General features: G+C 39.9%; 1 protein-coding gene and 1 pseudogene across 3 annotated transcripts in view; one reads left to right on the forward strand and one right to left on the reverse strand.

Annotated features, from left to right (window-relative positions):
- The window catches only part of LOC308470661 (cytochrome c pseudogene), a 351,629-nt pseudogene that overhangs the window by 296,201 nt on the left and 36,199 nt on the right, over nt 1–19,229 (forward strand). The window lies entirely within an intron of this gene.
- The window catches only part of RPTOR (regulatory associated protein of MTOR complex 1), a 313,545-nt gene that overhangs the window by 97,179 nt on the left and 197,137 nt on the right, over nt 1–19,229 (reverse strand). For both annotated transcript variants that reach the window (XM_080993602.1, XM_080993601.1), the window contains exons 11-13: nt 9,079–9,180; nt 1,913–1,996; nt 850–960 (exon numbers count right to left, since the gene is read on the reverse strand). In XM_080993602.1, the coding sequence (XP_080849728.1) occupies nt 850–960; nt 1,913–1,996; nt 9,079–9,180 (297 nt within the window). The remainder of the gene's footprint in view (nt 1–849; nt 961–1,912; nt 1,997–9,078; nt 9,181–19,229) is intronic.

Consider the following 19,229-nt stretch of genomic DNA (forward strand, 5'->3'; position numbering starts at 1 on the left):
CGCGTGATCATGGCTCTTTCCTCCTGCTTGTGCTTAAAGCATTAATCAGCAAAGGCAATCAAAATACTTAAGTCAACACAAATACTGTAAATGTCAGGCTTGTAAAAAATATCTAGTTTTGACGTTGTAATACTTATATTGGTTAATCATTTCTGTCTGCAATTACCTTTATGCACAATGCAAGCTGATATACCTTTAGGTGAATTAAAAATGAGACTAGGAAGTGAGACAGACATAGACGTACCGAGTCAACACACAAAATGACCATTGAGCTTTTACTAGCAGGATCTACCAGTAAGTTCCAGTAAATCCCAACTGGCTTCAACGTAGATGGTCAGACAGACAGACAGACCGGGAGAGCTACATGAAGACTGCCCTGTATTGGGAGGTTTTTAATGTTTCATCTTTTATTATGTTTTTGTATATGCTGTAAGCTGCCCAGAGTGGCTGGGGAAACCCAACCAGATGGGTGGGGTATTATCAACACCCCCCCCCCAATAACCCACCTCCCACATTTAATAAGCCATAGAATGTTAATCAGCTGACTGCCTGGTTGAAGAGACACTTTTTCTCCTGGAGTCTAAAGGTGCCAGGTAAGCCTTCCTGGGAAGAGTATTCCACAAATTGCAGGAGCTGACTAGGTCCCTCTTCAATGGCCTGCAGATTGCATACACTCCTAAGTCCAACTTGCTCATGGTTCCACATTAATTCCCTTTGGGCAAGTCTCTCATATTAATGACATTCCTAAGCATGAACAAGTTATCTCACGTGTTGGCTCTGCAATGAATCAAGACAGCCCTTTTAACATATTCTGCATCATCACTAAATTAACATTTCATGGTTACTCACACTGTCCACTGCAAGGATTTTGGCCCAGATGAAGACCAGAAGAGGTCTTAGCTCTCGAGCAGAACTCTGGAGAAGCTTTAGCACATAAGGGAAAATGCCAACAGACAGAGCCTAGAGGAAGAGAATTTGAGAACCAAAAATAAACTTAGGAAGTGTGGAGTAGGTGAACCCAGCACAAACTTTAATAGCATGGCAAACGCCTGACAATGAATCACAATGACCATGCTAAAGACATAATCTCAGCATATTTGTCTCAGGTCAGTTTTATTCAAGGATATCAGCTGCTTTTTTCAATCTCATCTGGATTGCCAAAACTGAGACTTACTTTAAAACCACATTTCGCTCAACGCACAACGTGCTTACAATGCATTGCTCTCCACATCTCTCATTTGACTCTTCTTGCTTCTACTAGGAGGCAGCTTGCAAAAAAAATCTAATCAATCCAAACAACATTATTTCTAATGGATACAGTGCTCCATTTCTTTGCTTTCTCTCATTTTAATTTAAGTTTTTACTTTTACTTGTACATAGTTACTCCACCAATGGCTTGTGCACAAGCCATACATAGTTCAAATCCTCAAATGTTTTTGACCCATTTTTTTTTCTCATTTAAGGTCCAGGTAGGCCATGTTTGAAGTATGGATAAAATTTACAACAGCTGGGGAAGCATCTAGTTTATTTTCATTTTACTCAGGCAGCTTGTTCAATAAATCCAACATGTCCATAAAAAACTGTATAAACATTCACATTGCCTCTCTTATTATCACTATCCATAGCCTCAGATGAAATTGGAGAGGCCAAACAAGGATGGGATTGCCATCTTCAGCTAAAGTGTACTACAAATAAAGGAATTCTCATCAGTTCTATAGCCACCTGAAGCTCTGGAAGCCTGATTTATGTTGACCTCAGGGTCATACAACTCCTGAAAACTAGTGTCCAGTTCTTCAAATTTGTGAGACATTATTTTTTTATAACCTGCAAGGATGAATTCTTCACTCATACATGCTAATTATATAGCCAGCATCTTTCATTTTCCAAATAGATGTCCATAATAGGTACCTACCAGGCTAACAGCCCAGGGACCTAGGTCCAAAAATCGTCCCAGTAAATCAAGAGCTCGCAACCGATGCACTTGACTTAACAGCACCTGCAGAAAAAGGGAGGGGGGGGAAACAGATTGTACTATAAAGCACCTGAAATTTTGAAATTCTGGAGCGTATGCAAGATCAGGGAAAGGTTATATTCAAGCACCAACATTTCAGTTTCAGAAAAATATAATTACTGTACACAATGTAGACTACAACTGTGCCATGATCAGAAACAAAATAATCCACTTGCAGAGCAGATAACTAAGAAAAAATACCAAAGGATACCACAGAATACATGTAAGGTCACACATTATTTGCATTATATGATCAAGGAATTAAGCATGTAGAAGACTTTCCAGAAAACCCTTACCCATTGCAGATATGGAAACATAACATAAAGTCTAAGAGAACATCAAAGGCACTGTCTTCTTTCTGTATCTGAATACCATATGCTGAGAACCCAAAAAGAAGGCTATGCTGTGTCATCATGCATTGTTAAATGTCCTCCACAGGCTTTTGTCCAGTCAGTGTTGTAAGCAAGTACAGGACTAGAATAAGAGAAGTGTCTTGCTTAAGGTCACAAAAGAAATACTTGAGGGTCTGAGCTCCCAAGCCCCAAACAATTCTTTTGAAAACCACCTCTCACATCTGCTGTTGCAACACAACCCATCTCAGAAGGCAAACTAGAAATAGGATTTAAAAATAAAATAAAATACATGCTACAACAACAAGGCCAGGCAGCTAAGGCGCTCTGTCTCCCCTTTAGTCTCTCATTCAAAGTGTAAGAGGCTAGCTCCCAGAGATGGGAAAGCAATGGCACTGTGGTTTGCAAATGGGCAGCTAACTAATCAGCAGGTGCCTACCCCATTTGTTGGTCAACTTCCTTCATCCACCCTACAGCCATGATTAGGCGGAGCAGGTGTCTGATGGACATTCCAGAGGAACTCATAAGGGCAGGCAGGGCGCGCACTCGGCAGACTATATTTGTGCTCTTGTGCTACTGCAGTGTGCTGGAGCCTCAAAACCTTAGGATCATGGCCATGTAAGCTACAGAACACTTAATCTACATTGTGGGGTTTTTTTAACTGTGTGCATCGGGAAGGGCAAGTGTTGCCAGTTGTTGCCTGCTTCTCCAGTTCTTTGCTCCTGCTAGGGCAGCACTTTGCTATTTTTGCAGGGGATGCCTTTTTAGACGAAGCTAAGGAAAAGGTTGAATCTGTGGTGGTGTGTGTGAGAGAGAGAAGCTGGGGAGGGGAGACCAGAGAGATTAAACTGAAAATTGCATCTCCAGTCCAATATATAATGAACAGCAAGAAGCTATTCAAAAGGAATTGGAAGCAGTAATCAGTCTTTGTTTTCCTTGGCAAATAGATGCTAAGAGGTCAGAGTGGAGAGAAAAGGAGCAGGAGGAGGCTGCACATTAGTAATTTAATACAGACTCATTAAAACCACATCCAGCTATGTTAATGAGCTGGTAGATCTACAGACCTCTAAAGTATGAAGGCTCCCAAATAATAGATTATATATTAACATGGCATTAAAGAATAAAGTAATCATTTACCAATATATTTCAATAGTATGCTGCATGGCTATAGGCTAAAAATGACTGGATTTATAGTCAACAATCCTTACTGGTTGTCTGTGTTTTAGTCTTTTAAGTGGAGATATGAAATTGCTTTAATTGTTTTTACATATGAAATTGGTTTATATGTTTTTTATTGCTGATGTTTAAATCACTTTGAGATGTTTACTAGGAACTTAGCACCCATATAACAGATGCTAAACCGTAACACAAAATTCTAAGAAATGGGTATACAACAATAATAGTCCAATGACTTTTTTGGGGAAGTTTACCTATTTTAAGTGCTTGTCAGATGCACAGAAATATTATCAACATTTACCCTTCATTGTCTTAGTGGATCATCAATACCTTTGAATTATAAAATCTGTAGGTGTAAACTGTAATCTTCTGAAAACTACAGCTATTGTGGGTATCCTTTCCCGACCTTAGTCACATAGCCCCTACATAGAGACAGTTACTATAGCATAAAAGAGCTGATCTGTCAAGGTTGCTTCCCAGTCACAGGAATGCAAATGGCAGTCATTTAACTCTTTATTGTCACACAGTCGGTTCTGCAGCTCTGGATAGCTATGCACACCAATCTAGCAACTAGGCAGCTATTCTCAGGTCTGTGCTCTATGGAGCAGTTGCAGCAACAGGGGACTCCTCCCTCTTCCCCAGTTCATGTACCTTCCTCCCACAGGATGCATGCACACACTGAGAGACTGCAACTTCCTCTACTCATCCTTTTTCAATCACCTCCTGGTTCTGGGGGACAGTGGTGCAGGAGAGGGTGGGGTCTCCTGCCTCAACAGGTCAAGGAGCATCTAGGGCAGGAAGGGTGTTCATAAAGTGGTGCTGCATAGTTCCATTCCTCCTTCCCATATCCTAGTCCTCATCCTCAAGTGTTGATGTGAATCAGAGAGGTGAGAGGGAATCATGACAGGGGCCAAATCTCAACTTAACCCCAAATTTTATTCACTCATTTCAGTCACCCAGTTTAACTCCAGTTGGGTTATTTTCAATTTGCTTAACATTTCACTGTCCGAAATAAATTGATGTTATCTGCAAACTGGCTACCACACTACACATCTCACTTGCAATTAAGTGAGCTGTACTGCTTACTTTCCTCCACTGTGAAAATAGTCTATCTCTTGTAGCTCTTTGCCTCCTATTTTTCAACGAGTCTATAAGAGAAGCTGGTCTCTTATCCCATAACCTATAGAAGCTTTTGGTGAGAGACTTTGTCAAGCTTTTGGAAAATCCAAGAACACAAATAAATTCTGGATTGTCCCTCTCTATATGTGTTGAAAAACAAGACTTCCCTTTGCAAACCAGTACTTAGGTCTCAGCAGGACTTATCCTATAGGTTAAGTAACTCTGCCTTTTATAAAACTTTCCCCCAATTTACCTGAGACAGAGGTTAGTTGGATATACCCAAGACATTTTAAAAAGGAGTGTTACATTCAGCATCTTCCCTTCCAATGGTAAGAACACTGGCTTTTAAGCAATTTTACATTTGATTTCTTAAAGAAATCTCATGTGAACAGCATCCGGCTCCAGACTTCTAGATAGTGTTCTGAACTGACTAGAAGGAGTGGATAAGGCATTAGGAAAGACTTGCAAAGGGGAGATTATCATAGTCCAGCAGGAGATAAACAGAACGTGAACAATAGCTTCAGCGATAGATACAAAAAGGAAATTATAATCCTGGAGATAATGAAAAGGAGGAATGAAGTTAGACAAACACAACTTGGCCATGCAAAGGGCACTGGAAATTTTTGTATTAACACTTTTTGTTCAGCAGAACGTGTAAAAACCAGTTTGGAAAGGATCAAGAATATAGCAGGCAGGAGAATAATAAGCAAAGGCAGCAAGTATAACTAGGTAGTTTGGAGATGAGGTAGATAATTCAGGAGGAAAGCTCTACACTCAATATAATTTACATGTATTGGAAAAGCTGTTCAGTAATTTTGACAAGATCTTATTTGACAATTTCTAACACAGAGAAAAATCTAAGGTGTGCCTTTGAAAGGAGCATACATACTGAGTTTGTGTGGCACACTAGTAAGATCTAATTTAAAAAAAAAAAAAAACTTGCAAGGTGTCATATAAGAAAGCCACCTTAGTCTCTTGTGTTTTTAGCCTTCTAGGAGCACATGAGTAAAAAATGGGTCAAGCAGCAAGAGTAACAAGGCTGAAAGTACCGTAAATAGTTGAACTGGGTGGTTACATTGGGCGTGGGGCAATGATTTTCACCATCAAGATACATTCAGCCCTTGTCAAGACATGGTTGGCTACCATAAAGCAGACAATACAATTAATAATAAAAGCAATGCTCCTTCACAAGCTGCATATACTCATTGCTGGAAATGGGCACAAAAACTTGTCTTTAAAATATTATGTTTTAATATTCTGATTCTTAATATTGCAGATATATGGAAAACAAAACTATTCTTTGTTTGATACTAAACAAGAGTGAACTTTTTAATTGAGACCTAGCAAACTCTGATCCCTGTCTTATAAGAAAAGAAAAACACTGCTTGCAAAACCAGAGAGGCAAATATACAGAAAAGGCAGGGGATCCAAGATTTATTTTTTAAAAAATAATAATTTCCATGTATATGCAAATATCAAACTTCCTACCCAAAGCAGGAATGAATACATTCAAGGTGGTTTTAAATTAAAATTGCAGGATAGCACAGGTCAAACAGCAGCCAATGCCATTATTTAAAGGCAGCAGTAGATAAAACACCTTCCTTTGCATCTGCAATTAGGCATCGCATCCACAAGGCAACTACTAATCCTACTGAGCTGCACCGGATACAGTTCGGAAAGCAAATGCCTCATCAAGATTTAACCATCAACGGTTGAAGCATATACAGTACCAAAGTGGGCAACTTCCTTACACTATGTAATTGCTGTCTCTCCCTCCCGCCCTTCTCTACATGGGTAATCCCTTTCCATCAAGTCTCTCCCAACAGATCAGAAATTCTATAGGAACTGCATTGTTAAAAAGTCAAGAAAAGGCCATTTACAAAAGAATCGTCCTCCTGTGAATATTACAACCATTTCAAGGAAAATATAATGCAAAAGAGTAAAAAGAGAGAGAAATGTGGGAGTGAAGTCTCTCTCTTCTAGATCAGTTACTTAAGTTCAGATGCACTATGCAAGTGGGCACATTCATGGGGCTAAAACATCTACATGCTTTGCCAAATTTAATTAAATTGCATCATGATTCAAATCTAATGAAACAATGTAAACTTGGTAGCCCTAATGAATCCTCCCCTCTGTGCTGACTTTTCGACCGGCTTAGTCACTTCTCCCTAAGAAGCAATAGGAAGCAAGTGGGTATCTTAATATTGTTGCAAAATTAATGATCGTAGCATCCCTCTAATGTCAAGTCTCTCAACAGATTTGATGCTGGATAAGAAATCTCCCTGTCTCCATGGCTTTGTCAGAGATAAACTGCCCATCTATCACCGCTTTCCAAGAATGATCTCCCAGGCTTCAGAGGCTCTACAAAATGAAGAGTCAGATTCACAAAGATTGATGATACTGCCAGCCATGATGCAAGATTGTGGATCTAAGTGGGAATGAGAGTCCTTTCCTATTATAAAAGAGGAAAATGGACGCCCTTGGATAGTTCCATTCCTCTAAGCAGGAAGAGTCTATGACTGGTTAACTTCAAGTAAATGAAAACAAAATATGACCAAGTGTCCTCAAATAACTGCAGGAAATAACGATTCACTCTTTGGTTGCAGTCAGCATTGCCTGTGCAGATTATTAGAAAACTGAACAGTTCTCAAGCATCAATGTATAGTTCTCAAAGGTATGGGATAGTACAATCGTGATATATATTTGTTGTTTTTTATTCTGTGCCTCCCAGGAAACTTGTGCATTGCAGTTAGGGCTCAAGGCAGAACTGAGTAACTACTAGATTCTATATTCCACCAAAATGCTGGAACATCTATTTTTTGCTTTATTGTCTCAATAGGCCTGGATGATCTTACATTCTGTTTTTTACCTTGAGAAACTAAGTCACTTATATCTGCAAAATCCCAGCTCAAGACTGTTATTAAATTACAGGCTTCAGGAGCAACACCACCCCCTTCCCTCACACTGTCTTCTTAATAATAATGGAAGGGTGCTTTTTTTTCAGCACAGGAAAGTGAGCAAATGTGAATTAATCTCTGGCTATGCCATTTTGCAGATATTAAATGCAAAGGGTAACACTTGCTGGGGCATTTTTAATGTCAGAATTCAACGACTTCTAAATTTTGGTTAAGCAGTTATTTCTTTTACATGATAATTACCTATAACATTTACTTATTTTGTACAACTCTCCTTCTTGACTACAAACAGCAATGAAATGAAAGAGAGAGAGAGAGAAAAAGAGGAAGACAAACCAACACCAGCACCACAATATAGGGCAAGCTGAGCAGAAAACAGCTATTTTTTCACACACTTGCCAATTGACATTTGGTCCCCAACTCTGGACTAGACAGTCATTTATGCATTTGATATGGAATCTAGGGATTTGTCAGTCAGTCTCCTCACTCTTCTTCTAAAATTGTATAGCTTACAAGAGTCATCCATTTAATGCAAGACAATGCACATTTCTCACAACAGACAGACCATTATTATTATTATTATTATTATTCCTCCTTTTCCCCTGACAGGACTCAAGACAATTTAAAGATAAAAAATAAGAACCATTAAAAACATTTAAACCTTGATATATATATATATATAGTAAATAGTTTTAATTCTATCTGCTAAAACCATGCAAATAATTACAATAAAAACAGCATGGCACCAGCCCTTTCATTAAAAGAAGTCAGTTCCCAAAAGCCTGTTGGAAAGATAAGTCCCTATTGTCACTAGCAGTGCTTCTTTTCTTAAAAAATGTTTAGGGGTACTCTCATTTTGACTCAAGAAAATCACCATTTTATAGTTCAAAGCGAGGAAAATAAATACAATAAATGGACAAAAGTACAAAGAACATGCATTACCCGCACACATTCCACACTGCTTCACACACTGACGATTCACTGTTCTAGAGAATAAGCTAAAAAAAAATTAGTTTCTTCCCCCGTTAGATGCACAAAACGTTTAGGGGCATGTGTCCCCCCAGAAAAAAAGCACTGGTCACTAGTAGCCAGTAAATTGTGGGTGGGAAAGAGAGGGTGACATGACTAGCTGTTTTGTGCAAGTGCCTTGCTGATGCACCGAAAGAAAACAGGTGAAGGAGTTAAATTCCGTAGCACTGACTAATGGCCTGCAACCTCAATTTATGCTCACCTGGGGAGCACTTAGGGGGTGGGGTAGTGGGACTATGCTTGTGTGCAATGTGTCTTTTTCAGCAAAGGCCCAGCAAACAATCAGCTCCAATTAGTCTCCAACGCAGTCCACATAATTTATTTACCCAAACACCATCTGGCAGAGAGCAAAGCAGTCAGGGAAAGGCATGCACGCAAATACACACATACTGAGCAAATTTGCAGCTGGCTGGTTGTCCACATGCTGCTGCTGCAGCAGCCTCAGTGAAGCTAGCAGTCTTATTGCTTGCCAACTCACCTGCAGCACAATGGGAAGCTGTTCTGGTGGATTGCGGTTTTCTACTCCCATCGTTAGCCATACCTGAAACGCTGTTAGCTGCTCAGCAAAGAACGGGCTGTGCTGTTGGGGAAACAATGGGCAGTGGGTCATTATAAACTATCGTGAAAACTGTATGCCAACAAAACTATGCAGGAACTCCAGATTTGCTTGTTTACGAAGTACAAAGCAGTGGGGAAAACTTTTTTAAAAAACCTCAGCATAACATTAGCAAAAGTTTGTTCCATGCTGATTTTACAGCCTGCTGTGAACCAACTACTCGAAATCATTCATCTACTAAAAAAATGGGAGGAAAATGGGAGAAAGCTCATATATATAAGTTTTGAATGGTTAATCCGCTGTGCACATTTTCCACTTGTAACTTTGACAGGGCACAAATTCATTTCTTTTTCATGGCTATGCTTTCATATATTCTGTGCAATGGAGCCGCATTTACTGAGTCCAAGGTGAAAATGATTCAGCAACAATGAAAAATGTTTTTCTGTCTCGGCAAAGACATTCACAATTCATACATGCAGTTTTAGATTCTGTAAGATGGTGTAAAAAAAAATAATCCATGCACAAGCAAAACTCATCTCTCCATTTTTTTTAAAAAAGAAAAAGATATTCACAAAATGCCTATATTCCATTTCAGTGATATAAATGTCTAAGAAATCTATTGGTTATCTTCCAGTTTTGCTACCCTTAACAATATATGGATATAAGTACAAAACTGGGTTGTAAGATATGTCTTACTAGAACTATGTAGAACTTAAAGAGATCTTAAGTCCTTTCTGGGGCCTCATTCCCCTACCACCTACCTCTTTGTGTGCATGCATATCTTGATTTAATTTATATATGTGGAGGCCTATGGTTAATACCAATATTCAATTGAAATGTTATTTATTCTTATTTGATAAAACATGTAACGTTTATACTATTGCAATCTGGATGGAGCACACAAAGCTATGCAGGCCACTCTTGGGTCCAATTTGGATATCCCCCAAAACAGGGGTGAGGAATCTTTTTGGCCCGATGGGCCAAATACTTATCTCCCCACACTCATGTGGGCCAACTTTGACAGCTGGATGGGACAATCCATATGTCAACTGACATCATAATGACACCAGGAGATTGGCACTTGCCAATACCCCTTGTGCAACCTTCCCAAACACACTTTGAAAGTAATTTTTATTTGTGTTTTTACATAGAGTTAAAAAAAGAAGAAGTAAAGAATAAAATGGGGAAAAGGAAAACAAAGCCACGACAAACCAAGGACACAACACAAAACACCTGAAGACTTCCTTTCCTCTCCTTCTCTTGTATCTTTTCTTTTCCCACTCTTCCGCCTATTCTAAGTTACCAAGTTCTATTCTTCTTACTAATTATCTCCTACTTTCTCTTGTACTGCCGCATTTATTCAAGTCCTACTAATCTGTTCATTTGTTTATACTGATTTTAAAAATACTTTACAAACATTTTCCAATCCTTTTTTGTATTCTCGATCGTCTTGTTCTCTTATCTTACTAGTCAGACCTGCTAGCTCCGAATATTCCAATAACTCAAAGTGCCATTCCTCCTTGGCTGGTGCCATAAGCAAAATTCAGACTGCCGTATTTTTTTTTGGGTGGGGTGGGGACTTCTATTATTACTTTTCCCAGAAGAAAAGCTTCTGGTTTCTTGGGAAATGTTCTCTTAAACTTTTTTTTAGTTCATTATAAATCATTTCCCAGAATTCTTTGATTACTTTACAAGACCACCACATCCTTCTACCTCTTTGCACTTCCAGCATTTGCCTGTCTTAGCTTTAAACATTTTCACTCATCTACTTGGAGTTAACTACCATCTGTGGATCATTTTCATGTGGTTTTCCTTCAATAAATAACACGCAGTATATTTCAGGTCCGTTTTCCATAGCTCCCCCCCATAATGCAAACTCAGTGCAAACACACCTTGGAAGCACTGCACAAAGGCTTTGCAAACCCTGTGCTCAGTTCATCCCAAGCACCAAGCAGAGGGGTGGCAAAACACTTTATGCAAAATCCCTTTCAGTCTAGTTCCACCTTTACCTGCCCTTCACCTGGTATCCTGTATTATGTTGGGTGTAGAGCAAGTGGGCATGGCCTGCCCAAAATGGCCTGGTGGGCCACAAGGGGAGGTCTGGATTAGGTTCCCCACCCCTGCCAAACAGCAATCCCTGCCCCCTTACTGAATGGTGTTCTCTACTATGCAGGTAGGAAGTGCTGAGAAGAACGTCACATTACAGTTTCCATCCACCGCACTTTGATTTTTAGAGCCAGAAACAGCACTGCTCCTCAAAAGGAATGGGTCTCTTCATAGAATTTGTGTGTGCGTGTCTCTAAGGATGCTTTGTAAAGTAAGAGGTGCCTCACTATGCCAAATGCCATGGAAGCATAATTTTTTTAATTGGGAAAACCAGCATGGAGCCCTGATAATGCTGATGAATGCCTAATTAATCTGCTTTTTCATTTGCAGAATCAGAGAGATTTATCTGCTTGAATCACTGACAGCAATGAATTGTTGTACAACTATATTTCTCTACAAGGTCTTGGGGAGAACTGAGATTAATATGCACAAGACTTGAATAAGTAACAAGATCTCAAAGTTAATCACATTTCTGCAAAGAAGGACATCCCAAATGTAGGGTATTTCCTCCCTGAATAAAATATCTACAAACTAAATTAAAAAGCAGTTGTGCTTTTTAAATGCAGAACTGCTTACGGGGAGGACAACCAAGCAACAAAAGGATACAAGCTGTTTATTAGAGAATTAGGGCAGGCCTATTTGCTTAGGCCACCGCAGCTTCAGTGTAAAATTTGCTCCACGTGACACCATCACACGTAGAGTGCCTAGTCATCTAGATTGTTCCTGACACAAGAAAATAAAAGTTTATATACAACCAGAAGACTTCCTTGGCAGTTATTCAAAAACTCTTCACACCAAGGGGCAAGTTTTGTTTTATTTACCGTATTGGCCTGAATATAAGCCTCACTTTCCCCCCAAATTCTGACCGTGAAAAGTTAAAGTGTGGCTTAAATTCGTGACCTTACAAAAACTGGCTTTTACGATATTGCTGCTGAAACAGACATATGGTAAAACGGAACGGGTGTGAGTGCCTGCGGAATTTTAAGGGAGCGGCTTATATTCAGGTATTGTCTTTTTTTCTTTTTCCCCCTTGAATTTTAAAGGTGCAGCTTATATTCGGGTGCAGCTTATATTTGGGCCAATACAGTACTTATTATTATACTTGCATCCCACTTTTCCTCCAAGGAGCTTGTGAGAGTTCTCCCCCTCCCCATTTTATCTTCACAACAATCCCATGAAGTTAGGCTGAGAGGCTGTGACCGGCCCAAGGTCACCCACTGAGCTTCACGACTGAGTGAGGATTTGACCCCCTGGTCTCCCGAGCCCAAATTTAATACTCTAAACACTACATCACCATGGTTCTGATGGGGAACCACACTATGCGTTTTCCAAATGTATTCCACATAGTGATCATAACACGTAGGCCAGCTGAGAATTCTTGATTGTGAAAGTGCTTAACTCCTCAAGGAGCAGCACACTGAGCATGGGCTGGGAAAAGCAGGTGACCACCCTACATTCTCAAAACAACAGTTCAGTGGAAACTTAAAAACTAATACATTTATTACGGCATAAGCTTCTGTGGAAAACACAGACTCTCACTCCTGTTCTCACACGTGGAGGGAGAGAGAGAGAGAGAAACTACATTTTCTCTCAGGAATGGGCTAGCTTAGCAGTTTTCAGTTGTGATTTTAATCTGTTCCTAAGCCAGCTGTCATTGCCTTAGCCTTTGTGAACTTACACCCATACTTATAGTCTCTCAAAATACATATTTAAGAGCTACTGGAAGGTTAAATTCAACAAAAGTTGCTGAAACAGTTGATACTGTTAAATAGTATGAAGTAATTGTCTTGGTTTTCCCACTTTCTCCTCAGCTTTCTTCTCAGAAGCAGCCTCCACAGAGTCCCCAAACTGTTCTTTAAGGGCCGAGTCAACTAACTTGGTTTGCTAGTGAAAGCCAGCACAGCTGTTCCCAGTAGTCCAACGGGGTTTCCCTCCCCACACATCTCTCTCAAATCCTCTCAGGAGGGTTGGGAGAATTCCCCGGACAGCATATGGGAGGAGGGGGGAGGATTGTTTTGTCTTGCAAGCAGAAATGCTTGTGCTGATGAAAATTCCCCACCTGAAAGAAGCTACTGGGTACTGCAGTGCAAGATTCCAGGGCTTCCAGGCGCTTTTTCAGGGTTTGCGTTTCCTTCAGAGTGAGGGACAGTGGTGTCTTTCTGATATGTATTTAACGTATTTTTAATCTTTGTTGGAAGCCGCCCAGAGTGGCTGGGAAAACCCAGCCAGATGGGCGGGGTACAAATAATAAATTGTTATTATTAATTATTATTATATATGGTTTATTTACCCATATATACAACTTAAGCCTATGACAGAGGGGTTCACAGCATTAAGACCCCAAAGGGTCTTGCTTCTCCCATAGCCACAGCCTTGGATTCCAAAAGAAATCAGGCATAGCTCTGTCTCTCAGCTGCCCAGCCTGCCAGCTTCTAGAAGCAAAGAAAGAAACACTTCATGGATTACCAGTTGCTGGAATTTGTATCGTGAGTTTGCATAATAACCCGTGTTATCACATCAATGAAATATATTAGAGATGTAGTGGTATGTTTAAATTTGCTGGAGCCCAGTCTTCAGGGTTATGTACCATGTCCTTCCTTACAAGGCAGGCTCCCAGTTCCAGAGAGCAGCTTCCACCCCATTAGTTGTCTGTTTATGATACTTTTTGGGAAGCAGGGACTTCTATTTTATTTTTTCCTTTGTGCTGGTCTACAGTCCCACAAGTAGTTTGTTTTGAGGACTAGAATGTGAACAGCAAAGGAGTAACTGTCTACATTTACCATCACACTTCATAAGAAACTGTAGGGCCCAATTTTATGATCCAGTGTAGGACAATTCATCAGAATTTGAAGGAGCTGTTTCCTGTCTCTTTGCTTCTATACGTTGAGCATTTCAAAGCATCCCATGCTCCCCGCTTCTCCCCTTAATGTACCCCACTCTTTCCCTATAATTTGAATTAGCTCCGCCTAGTATTTTCCCCTAGGCATTTTCATGGAGGTTGAAACTGTTATCTGACCTTGGAAGACTTGCTATGACAATGTTTAAGAAATCCTGTGTGAGAACATTTGACATCTGAGATACTGACTCTGACGTCTGCCAGCCCAGTTACAAAACCGAATGACTAACCTTAATAATACTTAAATTCTCTCCCCCCTCGTGGCTAACGCTTGAGCCTCCATTAAACCACAATTTCTTATAGGATTACCGCTGGCTGGCAGAAGCTAACTTAGTCTGCTGCACAATAATTCCTGATAGATTGGAGAGCAAAATGTTGATTAGGAAATGGGGGTTAGGATCTAGAATGTTCAGTCATGTTCAATTCTCTGTGTGTAAAAGCAATGTAATAGAAAATTAAACCCCTCAATTTTACAATACACAGAGTTTTAGGATGCAGCTGTAACGCAAAAGCTGACTAACAGCTAGAGGCCAGCAAAGGCAAGGATTTAATGGAAAGATGAACTTCTTTCCTAGTCTATGTAGACAAACAGGAAACAAATAGGAGTTGGCAAAAATGGATTAAAAATGCAATCCAGTGTTGAGCTGCTTGTTTACTTTTAAATGTCCACCAGTCCTTCAAAAGAGAAGTAAAGAGAAAAATATAAATCCTTATGCAAAGTGTGTGTGTGTGTGTGTGTGTGTGTGTGTGTAGTGTTCAAATCTGGTGGTTTGTTTCTTAACCACAGAGAATATTTAGCAATTGTGTAATATTATTCTGTAGTGGCTAAAGCACTGGAAACAAAGTGTCCCTGATGAAAGCAATGTTCAAGCACAGACGATAAAAACTAGAAAAGTAAAGGGCAGTACTTATTCCAGATTAGCCAAAAGAGTAATTCTTGAACACATTTTTGTGAGTTCTGCAGTCAGAAATATAAGCAATGCAGATGCCACACTACAAAAGCTTCGGAAGGACATACTTCTCGTTCAGACATTGCACAGCTACTCTAACAAATCACAGATTGTTGCATTGTGACTGAACAAGCTCAAACATTCCTTTTCCCAATCTTAACTCCTCCTCCTACTCCTCTTGCATGCCTGACTTAAGTGGAAACTTGATTTGTTAAATTAAAGTTTCCGATGATGCTCACACCAACCTAGCATTCAACAACAGCAGCCACAGACCTGAGGCTGGCTGATATGACAATCACGATTCCCAAGTTGGAGGAGGGGCTGGCACATGGCACAGTCACTAACTGCCTGTGCTGTGTGCCTCTTAATATTAAAACTATTATTTAACAAACCAGAATGTTTCCTCTGATGGCAGGCATGCAAGAGGAGGAAGGAAGCGAGCCCTCACACTTACTGTCTGTTTATATGCATTTGGATACACTAATTTATTATAAAATGTTCATTTTCTGAGCAATTTCATTTATTTAAATTATCCAATATTCTTTCCAATGGTTTGACTTCGACCCCAAAGGCACACTCCTCCATTGTCTCCTGAGACAGATGGATGCCAACAACTCAAGCAAACTAAAGGTGAATGCCCTTACTTTAAAGGCCTAGTAATATTCTGAGTCATACTTGTTTGTCACACAATTAGGCAAGCCAAGTCACATTAAAACACTTGCTACTGGCAAATCCCGAAACAGCTTTTTCAAAGCTATGTTAAATAAATGATGCCTAACAAACACATTCGAACAAACAGACAAAGATCCACAGCTGTTTTTAGAGATTGTGAGGGAGAGAACACGTTTTATTCCTGTAACCAGAGTGCTACTGCCTTTCAGCCACAAAAGGCAGGAATATTATGTGCCAAGTACAGGTTGTATTGAGGAATCTTTAAGAAATGTCAAAACACTCTCCAGTAGGTTACACATTAGTTTTTCCCTCTGGTCATTAGCTTCAAGACTTTAATCATTTGTATAGGAATAATTCATTTTTATGGCCGTAGATGGTTGCTGTCATTGCGAGAGAACTTGACTGCAATTTTTTTCCACTCCAATAAATTTCTATTGGGCTCTCATCCAGTCAGTGTAATATATCTAGATACATTTGTCCAAAAAGCTCAGTATTGCAATAGCCACCAAGATGGAGCTTATCACACATACATCACTGCCTTGCCTGTAGGTGGCTGCCCACCTCAGAGTTCTAGAAACTGAAACAGACCGAGAAATCATTTTCACCCCTTCAGCATTCATAGAGTCCTTTGTTCTATAGTAATCTATTTCTATGGGCCTTCTTCACACCTACCGTTATACTATCAGACACATTCACAGCTCTGACAGTCTTCCTGGCCTGCTGCTAAGACTGAGTCACCCACTCTCCTAAACTCCGGAATGATTTCCCTTATTATACTACCTTCGTTATTATTCTCGACCCAATAGACAAAGGCCTTGGGTCTTACATATTACAGCATTCTGCAGGTGATGCCAACCATTATTGACATTTCTCTCTCAAATACATTTCTTGCTGTGTCAACAGTAATATAGATATAGCATGGTCAAATGACTCAATAAATTACGCATTCCTACCCCCCAAAGATAGCCACAAACATTGGCACACTGCCATCTCATCAGATGGGGGAAAAAGTTGTTCTCATGATGCTTGCCTGGTGACAAATGCACCTTCCTCTTGACATGAATATGCCCACTGCTCAATTACCTAAAGATCAACCACAACAGTCCATCTGACAAGAAGAAAGAAGTGATGAGAGTGTATTTGCAGGTGCTTATGTTGTAGAGTTCTGAAATACAGCTATACCACTTCAGACTGCATGTGAAAAAATACTTGTTTAGAGCCTCATACTAAAATCTCCCTCTGTTTGGAAAGGTGTACATACCAACATCACATAGAGAGAAATGTTGACTGGGAAATAATTCCAAATAAGCAAGTCTCCACATAAATTCTGAGGAGGTAGTGCCATGTGAAAGGAATTAATACAGTGGTACCTCGGATTACAGACGCTTCAGGTTACAAACGCTTCAGGTTACAGACTCCGCTAACCCAGAAATAGTACCTCGGGTTAAGAACTTTGATTCAGGATGAGAACAGAAATTGTGCGTCGGTGGCGCAGCGGCAGCAGGAGGCCCCATTAGCTAAAGTGGTACTTCAGGTTAAGAACAGTTTCAGGTTAAGAACGGACCTCCAGAACGAATTAAGTTCTTAACCCAAGGTACGACTGTATGTGAGATAAAATTTTGTGAATTGAATATTTAGCTATAACAATTGTGTGAGTTTGGGGCCAATTCAGTTTCGCTAAAGTATTCAGTTAAAGAATAATTCACATAATACGTTATTTTAGCCTTTGGAAACTGGCAAGATCTAAATAGCAACCACAGTTTAGGGTGACACTAAGCATGGTAGACTAATAGCCTACTTCTCTATGATGAGTCCCCTTATGGCACTCTTCAGTCAAGTTCTAATAGCGGAACTGGGCTCAGAGAAAAGAGCTGAGGAGTGACTATAGCAGGCTTCCTCAAACTCAGCCCTCCAGATGTTTTTGGCTTACAACTCCCATGATCCCTAGCTAGTGAGACCAGTGGTCAGGGATGATGGGAAGTGTAGTCTCAAAAACATCTGGGGGGCTGGGTTTGAGGAAGCCTGGACTATAGGCTCTCTTCACTATGTGGCCCTTTTGCTTTTAAAACAGACCCCCCTCCCTCTTTATATGTAATTGGGGCACTTTATATGTAATTTTAAGACACCAGTCTGTCTGAAATGGGATAGCTTACTTTGGTCACTTACATTTATTTATTTTTTGAGAGGGTATGACAAACTAAACATTACATGCAAGCTTTGCAAATGCAGGTTTATAAACCTCAATATCCACTTTGTTATGAAAAGGCAGCTTTGGGAGAAACCCATTAGAGTGGAGAAGCAGCAATGTAGGTGCTTTTACCATTTCTCTGCTCAGAATTGCTCCCCTGGCCTTGAAATCGTGTTTCTCCTCCTAGGGCAGAACTTTCCAAACTATGTGCTGCAATACTTTAGTGTGTCAGCTGCAGCGTGAATGCTCCCCACGCTCCTCCTGGGGCTGGAAAGGTTTAGTTTAACCTCCAGTTTACTAGTAAAACTGAGTTGCTGTATCACAAAATGATGTAAAGCTGAATTACTGTGTTGCGAAATGATGCACGTCCAAAAAGTGTGTCACCAACTTGAAAAGTTTGGAAACCTCTAGAAACCTACCGGTATGTGGCAGAAGTAGCTTAGGGGGGAATGTAAAGGTGCAAAATGCTAGCTGACAAAGCATTAAACATTTCTCCCACAGTAGCTTCTCCATTGCAAATCACACTTCCCAAAGCTGGTTTCCATTTAAAAAGTGGTGTGTGTCTAACACAATTTATCTGCATGAAAGAATGTGGAGATAAATGGTGAGGACAGAAAAAAGGAGTATAGTATCTGAGTATAGCATTCTAGGTAACAACTAGTTATATGGCCAAACACAACTTGAGAAAACAAAACATAGGTTTTCCATTTAAAGCATCTTTAATGGAGTTGAGCCCAGAATCTATCATAGTATTTGACCAAGTAGGCTAATGAGCCTATAAAAGAGCTGTAATTTAAATGGTTCTGTCCATAAGATGGTAAAGAAATAGCCTAAGGCATCTGATGCTTGAAGGGATAAATAACAGTTTTTCCCTTCAAAATCACTAAGCCAAAACAGAGAGGAACAATTTCTCTGCATGAGATCATTCTAAAGAACAGAGCTAGGTGCTCCAGCTTTTCCAAAATATAATTCTTCAATGCAGCATTTGTAAACATGCAAGTTTCAGGAGCCCTAGTTTAAATAAAAGGTTCTGTTGTAAAATCTTGGCAGTGTAGACTTGTTACAATAGTATGGGGCCTCTGTGAGCACATAGCATCATTATACATCATTATTTCAGGAAGCCAATTCTGTTCAATATCAAGAATCCACAATTTTCTCTCTCCTTTTCTCTCTCAGAGTTAGCAGTAAAGAAAAACAAGTGCCCCAACCAATTCTATAATGCTCTACGTTTTATGGTACACTCACCACAAACATATGGTAG

This window comes from Podarcis pityusensis (assembly GCF_964106645.2).
Source record: "Podarcis pityusensis genome assembly, chromosome: 2".
NCBI classification, from domain to species: Eukaryota; Metazoa; Chordata; class Lepidosauria; order Squamata; family Lacertidae; genus Podarcis; species Podarcis pityusensis.